This window comes from Eurytemora carolleeae, unplaced genomic scaffold (assembly GCF_000591075.1).
Source record: "Eurytemora carolleeae unplaced genomic scaffold, Eaff_2.0 scaffold445, whole genome shotgun sequence".
NCBI lineage: Eukaryota > Metazoa > Arthropoda > Copepoda > Calanoida > Temoridae > Eurytemora > Eurytemora carolleeae.
In genome coordinates, this window is record NW_019396462.1 from 161,588 (window position 1) to 172,499 (window position 10,912).

General features: G+C 33.0%; 2 protein-coding genes across 2 annotated transcripts; both read left to right on the top strand.

The window, feature by feature from the left end:
* The first annotated feature begins 448 nt into the window (after positions 1 to 448).
* Positions 449 to 4,178, top strand: LOC111703727 (uncharacterized). The gene is made up of 5 exons (XM_023475764.1): positions 449 to 603; positions 1,781 to 1,897; positions 3,099 to 3,138; positions 3,508 to 3,619; positions 3,986 to 4,178. Exons 1-5 carry the CDS (start codon positions 478 to 480, stop codon positions 4,176 to 4,178), a joined length of 588 nt encoding a protein of 195 aa, XP_023331532.1. The 5' UTR covers positions 449 to 477.
* Positions 4,179 to 4,845: 667 nt separating this feature from the next.
* Positions 4,846 to 7,952, top strand: LOC111703726 (uncharacterized). Its single transcript, XM_023475763.1, has 4 exons — positions 4,846 to 4,880; positions 5,459 to 5,582; positions 6,697 to 6,831; positions 7,818 to 7,952. Exons 1-4 carry the CDS (start codon positions 4,846 to 4,848, stop codon positions 7,929 to 7,931), a joined length of 408 nt encoding a protein of 135 aa, XP_023331531.1. The 3' UTR covers positions 7,932 to 7,952.
* The last annotated feature ends 2,960 nt before the right edge of the window (positions 7,953 to 10,912 follow it).

The following is a 10,912-nucleotide window of genomic DNA, read 5'->3' on the forward strand; positions in this document are numbered from 1 at the left end:
TTTATTTATGAAGCATGATATTAAAAGTTGGCGAAGATATTAACAAAATTTACCCGATTCAAAGGAATTGACACAAATTCAAATTGTCTAATCCTCATAAATCTACAACCTGATGGTGTAAACCTTTGATTTTTCAAACTTAAACTATATTTAATCTAACAGAATTTACAATTTAAAATATATACGGTCTACAGCATTGGGTTACGTAGAAATAGGGATTAGAAAATTGGAGTTTGTGGCAAAGAATCAATTCCAAATTTATTAAATAAATCAATACATAAAAAGTTAGTATGTTCGATCATAACTCAGGAACCCCTTGACCGATTTGCCTCAAACTTTGATTAGGGAACCACGGAAACACGCTAAGCTTGGTTTAGAGGTTCAAGATTAAGTATTGGTTTACTTTTATTTACCGAAAGTTTATTGTCCATGCAAAGCTGAGTATCTTATATTTATTCATATTTTCAGTTAAAAAATATGAGGTTTGTGGAGGATGAGGATGAAGGAGGACCTGGAGTAAATGGAACCTCGACCAGGAATGAAGACGACGACGAGGAGGAGGAGGAGGAGGAGGAGGAACCTGAACCTGTCTCAGCTACCTTGGTACATTGCAATACATTGCGTACTATATTATAGACATTAAAGATATGATGACGTTTAAATCTTCTTTGCTCTAAGAAAAATAATGTATGAAAAATAAATCGATTGTATGACTTTCCAAAATGTGGTGAAACGTATAAATAATTTTGATTATGAAAGTGCTCTCTTGATATATTTGTAAAATCTAAACTTTTCTTGTTTTTTTTTAATTAAAAACATTTTTAAGATCAAATTAATTGTTTAAAGAGTGAATTCAAACTTAAGAAATGTATATTTAGTTCAAGTATAGTCAATATTAAAGTTACATTCTTAAGTACAAAACAGGATTAGAAGAATCATTTTATTGTGTAATATTAACATGGAACAGATGACAGCTGATTATAAATTTTCAAATGACAGAAAACAGATGCCAACAAGTTAAGGAGATGAAAATTTTACTGAAATACTTTAAAATCATTAGTGTTTTGTCAAACACAAATATTTTTAATTTTCAACATTTTTCTCTGATCCGATGAAATATTTTCCATTAATTAAAATACTTCAGACAAGTGTATAAGCACCAAAGGGACTGTAAGCGTAATTTTAGATTACCCTTCATGTAAAGAAAGCACTGCCCAATCTACATCGGCAACCTCAAAACCTGAATCTGATAACAAATGTGAAAGATAACGTCACTTTTCTCACTCAAGTGTTAAATTTTTGTGAATATCTCCATTAGTTCTTAAAAGAAAGACGTGCTTAAGTCACAAATTTAAAGAGAAGCCGCAAATGAAAATAAACAGTTTAAAGAAACTTAAAAAACTTAAAAGAATTTTAAGATTCCTAACAATTGACTTTTTGCTCATGGACGGCACGATGTTCGATTTTGCAACATTTACTTTTTAAATTATGATCAACATTTGATTTATAGTAAGGGTGCCAAAAAAATCACAACATCCCCCAAGAATTCAGTCCAGAAGAATCTTGTTATTTTTATTTTATTTCAAACAGAACAAATCTAATGATAGTTGTCTGTTCTGTAGAACACTACAGAATTCTACAAAAGCTTTGGCCAAATGCCTTTGTCAATTTTCAATGATAAAAAATGAAAACATCTCCGTCATCATTTTATAGATAAAGTTTCATATTCTAAGAAGAAACTATAATGTTCCTTTTTGCAATTAAAGTTTATATATACTAGGTTCTACGAGTTCTTAGTGAATCCACTTCTCCATCTGTATCCCGTAAATCCAGCACTAGACGGAACCATGCGCCAGGGTTTCTAGAGGCAGAGGATCATGTTGAAACCTTTCTCCAGGTATAGAAGTAGTACTAGACTGAACCATGGTCCTGGGTTCCTAGAGGAAGAGATTATGTTAAAACCTTTCTCCAGGTATAGAAGTAGTACTAGAGGAAACCATGCGCATAGGTTTCTAGAGGCAGAGAATCATGTTGAAACATTTCTCCAGGTATAGAAGCAGTACTAGGTGGAACCATGCTCCAGGGTTCATAGAGCCAGAGAATTATTTTGAAACCTTTATCCAGGTATAAGAGTAGTACTAGACGGAACCATGCTCCAGGGTTCATAGAGCCAGAGAATTATGTTGAAACCTTTATCCAGGTGTAAGAGTAGTACTAGACGGAACCATGATCCAAGGTTTCTAGATGCAGAGTATCATGTTGAAACCTTTCTCCAGGTATAGAACCACTACTATAAGGAACCATGCTCCAGGGTTCATAGAGGCAGAGAATTATGTTGAAACCTTTCTCCAGGTATAGAAGCAGTACTAGACCATGCTCCAGGGTTTTCTAGAGGCGGAGGATCATGTTGAAACTTTTCTCCAGGTTTAGAATTAGTACTAGACGGAACCATGCTACTGGGATTCTAGAGGCAGAGGATTATGTTGAAACATTTTTCAAGGTATAGATGTAGTACTGAACAGAACCATGCTCCAGGGTTTTCTAGAGGCGGAGGATCATGTTGAAACATTTCTTAAGGTATAGAAGCAGTACTAGACGGAACCATGCTCCAGGGTTTCTAGAGGCTGAAGATCGTGTTGAAACATTTCTCCAGGTATAGGCTTATGGAGTAGCATTAGACGGAACCATGCTCCATGGTTTCTAGATACAGAGGACCATGTTAAAACCTGTCTCCAGGTAAAGGTTTATAAGTAGCATTAGATGAACAATGGTTGCTTTAAACTGAGTATCAGATTGAAATCTTTCTTCAGGCGTAAGTTTAGAAATAAAATAAGATGAACAATGGTTATATTAAACTGAATTTCAGGTTTAAACCTTTCTCTAGGTTTAGGTTTAGATGTAGTATTAAACGAACCATGCTGAGTAATAGTTTTAAACATGGCAGAAATATACTACAGCAGCTTAAACATTAACTTATTAAATAAAATGGGTCTGTGTTAATTGCACAACTATTTGCACAATTTTTCATCTTTTGTAACCTAACATATTTTATGGTTTATATTTTTCTATAAACAAATTGACGAGAAATTTCATTTCAGGTTCAAGTCCAGAAATCTACCTCTTCTTCTTCATTATCAGGTATATTTCTGAATACTGATCATCTTCATCATCTTCATCATCTTCATCATCTTCATCATCTTCATCATCTTCATCATCTTCATCATCTTCATCATCTTCATCATCTTTTCATCATCTTCATCATCTTCATCATCTTCATCATCTTCATTATCTTCATCATCTTCATCATCTTCATCATCTTTATCATATTTATCATCTTTATCATCTTCCTCATCTTCAGCATATTCATAATCTTCATGATTTTAATCATCTTCGTGACTTTCAAGATCTTCATAATTTTCATGATCTTCATAATTTTCATGATTTTCATAATCTTTGTGATTTTAATGATCTTCGTGCTTTCTAAATCTTCATTTTTTAATTAATTAGGTCGAGGACAGTCTATGAATAGGTCTCGACCTCCAAGCATATCCCGACCTCCTAGCGCAACTCCATCTTTTTACGTCACAGAACCAGAGAGTTCATTTCCTCTCTCATTAAGGAAACTTCATTGGATAAAAAAATAACAATTTTCTACTTTTTAAAATGGTTTCTCAAAATTATGTTTCAAATTAGCTTTCACGTGTAGAGTTCAAATCAATTTCAATGTAGATACAAAAACTTGTTTTGTTATGATAGAGCATATTGTAACTTGTAAGGCACGTGGCATGTTTGTTTTTTTCAAGATTTTTCCAATTACTTCCTTTAAAGGGAAGCTTTAATTATAGTTTATAAACAGTTTACGTTTGGTCAAGGCGTTGCAAAACTTTAATGTCAACAAGGCATTAAAATGAAGCCCTATATCCATTTCTTGTTCTTGCAAAAATTAGTGTTTAAACTCCAGTTAAAATCCAAAAGACCTCTGTAGGGAGCAGTCTGGATACAGAGATTTTGAAAGGGAGTACAGGGAAACAGGACGGGAGTACAGGGAGAGTGGAAGGGAGTACAGGGAGAGTGGAAGGGAGTACCGTGTGTCCAGGGATACAAGTAGAGAGTCCTCTCTAAGTCCTACTCCTTCACTGTATGGATCCCAGTCCTTAGAAACATACAGAAATAAGTAAGTAATTATTAATTAGTGTTAATGGCATAAAAAGAATAATATTGCATACTTTTTTATACATCTTGCATAAAAGATAAGCTACTTATCAGGCTTGAGGTTTAACCAAAGTAATTATAATTGGAATTATTATTATTATTATTGCTACTATTCTTATTATTATTATTAAATCAAAATTCGATCTTCATTAAATTTTTAAAAATTTTGAAAATCCACGAAAATTTTTTGTGAAAATCCGCGAATTATTTTTGTTTTGTTTTACGATGTACACAAAGAGAACATGTTGACATTAATTTAGAAGATGGGCGCGAAGCGCCCTACAAGGCCAGTTACAATAAACAATATATACATAAACAATGATAATTTCAAATTGAGGGTTTTTATAAAGTGATATTAAGTGAATTTAAGCAACAAAGACAAATTCAACCTTTTTACGGTGGAATATCTTACCAATTGTTACTCAGATTAAGATTTGTATCTTACCTCAGGCATTCCAATCTTTAAACAAGGGATCACTTGAAATTACGTACACAGTCCCTAAATCAAATTATAAATGTTATGTTGGCTCTCTGTTTTCATGCAGTCATCAACATTTGTACTTTACAGAAAATAACAACTTCGCAACAAACTATAAACTAGAGAAACAAATTTCTGATCAGTCATTCAAAAACATGAAGGATTGCTTAAAATACTTTTACTACAAAATGTAAAAAAAGGATAAAGTAATATTTAAAGCGTAAAAATGGCAGCTATCTGTCTGGGTACAGTAATACCCGGAAAGGACGGGGAAAAGGACGGGGAAAAGAACGGGAAAAAGGACGGGGAAAAGGACTGGGAAAAGAACGGGAAAAAGGACGGGGAAAAGGACTGGGAAAATTAAACAATCTAAAGCNTTAGCAAAAGAAATACCACAAATAATAAAATAAACTGTAAAAATGTAGAATAAAAGAGTATAATAGACATGCTTAAAACAAGATGCAGTAGGTTTTTATACATAAGTTGAATAAAAAATCTTGTAATCTTATACAGTGAACTGCGTTAAATAAACTATAAATCTTATAGAATGTATTTAGACTCCGTTAAAAGTCCTATTTAATAACTTGAGTCTAACAGTCGTCTTCCTATTTAATAACTTGAGTATAACAGTCGTCTTTCTATACAATAGTATTACAGGTCTCAATTTATCAAACTCTTCAGAGTGACTTTGAATCGACTCTAATTTCAGCTAATTATGATTATTATTTATCAAATTATAAATTACCTTTAATGACGTGATGAATTTAGATTGCTGGATGTCGGGCAGGAAACGGTAGTTCTATCCGGGCTAAATAAGCAGGCTGGAGATAGTTTAAGACATATAAAGAACCTATACGATGAAACAAAGTACCTAAAAGCCTATCTAGAGAAGGTAGGATAAAGTTTAAGACACATAAAGAACCTATATGATGAAACACAGTGTACCTAAAATTGCGTATCTAAGGAAGGTAGGATACAGTTTAACCCTATCCCTGCTGAGGTATTTGAAAACCAAGGTACGCTGGGGGGTGGTGGTAAATTTAAACCCTTCCCCCTCTAAATTCCATTTTTGATGTCCAAGTATGACAAATGATACATCATTGAAAAGCTCTTATGCTCTGCTCTGCTTTCAGAATCTGAAATTTTTTTGCAAAATCCAGTTATGAAGTGAAAATGTTAGCAAAAGAAATACCACAAATAATAAAATAAACTGTAAAAATGTAGAATAAAAGAGTATAATAGACATGCTTAAAACAAGATGCAGTAGGTTTTTATACATAAGTTGAATAAAAAATCTTGTAATCTTATACAGTGAACTGCGTTAAATAAACTATAAATCTTATAGAATGTATTTAGACTCCGTTAAAAGCTTATTTAATCTTGAACAATGTAAATTGTACAAGATTAAAGATTATATAATCTTGAACAATGTAAATTGTACAAGATTAAAGATTATATAATCTTGAACAATGTAAATTGTACAAGATTAAAGATTATATAATCTTAAACAATTTGTACAAGCTGTACAGTGTTCAGTGTTCAGATGACCTGGTTCAATACATTGTGTACTGCAAATGGAATTGTAATTGTAAACTGCAGTACATTCTTCAGTGAACGGCTTATTTACCAATAATATGAAGACAACTTGTCCAACGAGATTTTAAAAAATTACAAGTTTACAAGAAAAAAAAGAGAAGCTGTAATTTAACAGCTTCTCTTTGTTTCTATATTCAAGTGTACTCCTGCTGAATGACAGCTTGGTAGCGATTACAAATTGAAATGGAAAGTCGTTTAAATTGTATTGATATATACATCAACAAATCATAACAGGGTCTTGTAATTTTGTAATCTGCATATAAAAATCTTGCGTATTATGCTTGGTGTACTGATAAAAGGTTTAGTAGCTTGTTAGTATACAAATTACAAGTGACAAAACCTTGATGTGTCTTGTACTGTAGATGACAGGGTTTAGTTCTATTGTACTTTGTACTGCAAATTATGTTTAGTTGGAGGCAAAGGCCCACTATGACATGGTTATGCGGCGGGCGGAGCGGCATCCGCCGCCTTGGTATAGGCGGATTCTCTTTATTTGTGGTTTAGGAGGGATCTCTATATACGCCTGGTACAAATTAGATCCACAGGTATAATACTTCAACCCAGTTTAACAGTTTAAAAGAGTCATGATCCGTGCCGGTACAACACGTAATTAATAAGCACTGACCAGTCAGGCTACCCAGTGTAGAGTAGACCTAGCTCGTTTATGCCTTGTAACCTTGCAATATTACGTACATTGATGTACACTGTACTGAGCTGGGAACTTTTGTGTTGGATACTCATAATCTCGATATCTACTGTGGGCACTTTTAATTTGAGGATCTATAAAAAGCTGTACCCTTCCATTTCTTCATTTAAGTTATTCAAACCCCTTGATCAAAGTTACCTTCAACACTTGACTGGGTATGACAACAATGCGGGATATCTAATAAAGATTAAATTAAACTGTTGATTAACAAAAGAACGAGATCAAACATTGAAATTGAAATCCACAATACTTGAGAATCCCAGCTCAGGTGGTATATAGTATATACTGTAAGTTAAACATCTAAACCCTGTCCATAATCCAGTATCCATCCTGGGATACTTTAAACCTTGTTCATAATCCAGTATCCATGCTGGGACACTTTAAACCCTGTCCATAATCCAGTATCCATGCTGGGATACTTTAAACCCTGTCCATAATCTAGTATCCATGCTGGGACACTTTAAACCCTGTCCATAATCTAGTATCCATGCTGGGATACCTTAAACTCGGCTCTACTTTCAGAGTCTCCTTTCAAACGTCTAATTAAATATAGCTAACAATATTTATACATTTTTAAAAAGTGACCTTGCCATTTTAAATATGAACAAATATTCTAAAAAGTTCAACGTTTCTAATAAAAAAATAATATGTTTCTATTAGATTAAAAAGATTAATTAAATTAAAAGATTTTGCACGAGATTTTCGAGTTTACAATAATTGTCAAACATATTTTGGTACGGTGATTATAAGGTTTTAACATTGGACCAGTCTATTGAGTAACTTTGTGTTTTTTATTGAAAAATGTTTGAAAAAATGTTCGTTCAGGGTTGTGAAAATCGTCTTCTTCAAATTGGAAATAGTTCTAGAAATGTTCTTCAGTTGGCCGGAGAATTCTTCACCAGATCTGAATCCATTCAACAAAATGTAATCATTAGTTAAATATATTTATAGTACATGTTATATTTATTCTTTATTCATCAATTCTAATAACATCCTGCTTACAAAAAAAAAACACTTTTGAAATACCGCCATCAAAACCAATTCAGTTTTATAAATACTTAATTTATGACTCAATTTAGACATTTAGCTACAGGGTTTCCCACAAAGGACGATTGTCCTGAATTTGTTTATTTCGTTTTCTTGCATTCAGGGTCCCTTGCAGGCCAAAACCAGCTTATTTTTGTGCTCAATCATTTATGAGACCAGCAAAATACTCATTTAATTGCAGAAACCAAAAATCAAGCTTCAAAAAAAATAGTTTTAGAGTTTTAGGTCGTCTTTACACAGGAGCGTAGTGGATGTTTAGTCAAGGGGGTGCAAAATTTTTGTGCACCCCCCTAACGGTTGATGTGTACCCCCCTAACGGTTGATGTGCACCCCCCTTATAAAACCCGTATTAGGGAAAAAAATTAAAGCTTAAAGTCTATATTAATCCACTATTCAATAATATACCAAATTATTAAAGTATTAATGGCTTGTTCTTGTGTTTAAAAAAATATATATACTTCAAACAGCTTAAAAATGTATACTGTCAACAGGTATATTAAACCCTGACCTGGATCTGGTTGAGTTATTTATTGAGACATGTGTAACTGTAATGTCCGATATTACAGTCTACAGCAGGTTTTTGAAATTCGTTTTCTAATCATATTTGTCCACTACATAGTCCCTTAATCGTAGGCCTGTGCAGTCCTATGTATTTCCTGGCAGTACTCGACTTTATTTCGTCTGTCCATAATCCATAATAGTAATTCTGATCGAAGTCCCTCTGTCAATGTTTGCCAGTAAGGTCTTATCCCTTTTTTCCTCTTACAGACTTTAAAAGTCCTGATAGTCCAATATAATCCTTATTATAATTCTTATTGTTATTTTTTTTAGATTGTCAGGTTTTGTTTAACCTTAAATGGTATATGTGTTGCAATACTCATTAGAAGTAATATATTAATATATACACTTTTTTAAATTAAGACTGACTTTCTTTAAGTCAAAAACAAGAAAATAGTTAGAAATTCTATTAGAAACGATGCGCGAGGCGCCTAGAAAAGTGGTATTTTTTCTTGATTGACAAAATTTGATGAAAGATGATGCACAATCATGATCATGCTTCGAAGCCAAGTGAGGGGGGGCAAGGGGGGCGAAATATGCTGAGGGGGGTCGAAACTCGGGGGGCCCCTAGTTGCGCCACTGTAGATTACACTGGAGACAGTGTTATTTGAAGCTGAATAAAACTCTGCGTGAATCATCTTGCTCTGAGAGACTGAAATGGATTTTAAATGAAACCCCGCAAAAAAAATATTGTAAACAAGATTAAGGTACAAGAAAGTTCATAAAATGGACAAATTGTGACATTGTCGATTGAAAAGAATAGTAAAAAATCTTAATAAATATGTAATTCTAATAAATTACAGCATCTAAGGGGGGCCTAGGGGGTGCATGTCTAGCTAGTGGGGGCACAGGGGAACCGGCCGGCCCCCCACTACGGCCCTGGTTACATTGCAAAGGAGTTTCTCTTTAAAAATTTTTGTTATAAAAATTCGATGAAAACTTAAACATTCAAAGGTTATTCAATCATTTTGTATTTTTTCATTTAAATCTTATGTATGCCTTATAAAATCTACTTTTAATTCAAACAATGTGCAATACTTGTGATATGTGAATTTCTTAAAGAATTAAGGATTGATTTAGAAATGAACCAAAATATTCTTGTAAAATCTACCAAACCAAACCAAACTTTGAGAAAGCCGCTAAATAAACTTACGTTTTCTTGTAGTTCAAAATATCAACGCTAGAGACCCCCATATACGTTTAAAGATATTAAGCAATTCTGGCAGTTATTTGATGCTGTGTCTTTAAGACATAAGTTTCATTATATTTTGATTATCATTCCCATGATTTTATGTTTTAAGTGCATCAGATATATGAATAGTAAATTCCTTGCGCAAACACTGATCAATATCCCTTTAAATATATTGACTAACATTCCCAGAATTAAGTAATGATTAAAAATATGGTTTTTTAAGTGGTATTTTTCTAGAGCCTTATAGAAGGCTGACTAAGCTTAAGGGCGAAAGTTATACGAAGCAACAACTTTTGTTTATTATCCTTATTTATACCTAAGCAAGGGCTAATTATAGCCTAGTACAGAGGGGAGGGGACACCGGAATTCGGTCCCCCAGAATTGATTAAATCTTAAGCTTTTCAGGCAGGCGCGTAGTGGAGGTTTAGCCTACACTGTAAAACTTTTCATTGTATATTTTATTCAATATTTTCTAGTCGCGCGATCAAAACAATAATATTGAATAAAATTTATAATTTTGAATACTAAATAGAATCCAATAGGATAGGAATAATTCCTATTTATTGAATATTTTTTTCAATACTTTGGAATAGAATACCTAAATAATCACGCGTTGACATTGCGAGTGATTTTTATACAACTGAATTAAATATATTATTCAAAATTTAAGAATACCACAAGCCGTGCGGCGATGATTCAACCTAGCGGCAAAATCTGGAAACAATATTTTACATATAATATTGAATTAAAAACTAGTTTATATTGTTTCTTTACAGCCAGAGACACCTGACGGGGGACTTTAATATTGTTTCTTGACAGCCAGAGACAACTGACAGGGGATTACGCAACATAAACATTAAATTATATTGAATAAATTATTCAACATTTTTGTAAATATTAAGAAATCATAACATTAAACTCTAAAAATATTCTCCTAAAATGAATAAAAAACTCGTTAATTGGGAATTAATAACAAAATATTTCAAAAATATTTATTTATTTAATAATATAAAATACATAAACAAAAACAGAATTATTCAGGTGCTCCCTACCCTCCCCTTCCCTCCCTTCCCATCTCTCCCATCCCATACCTCCCTTCCTATCTCATCCCTCCCTTCCTATC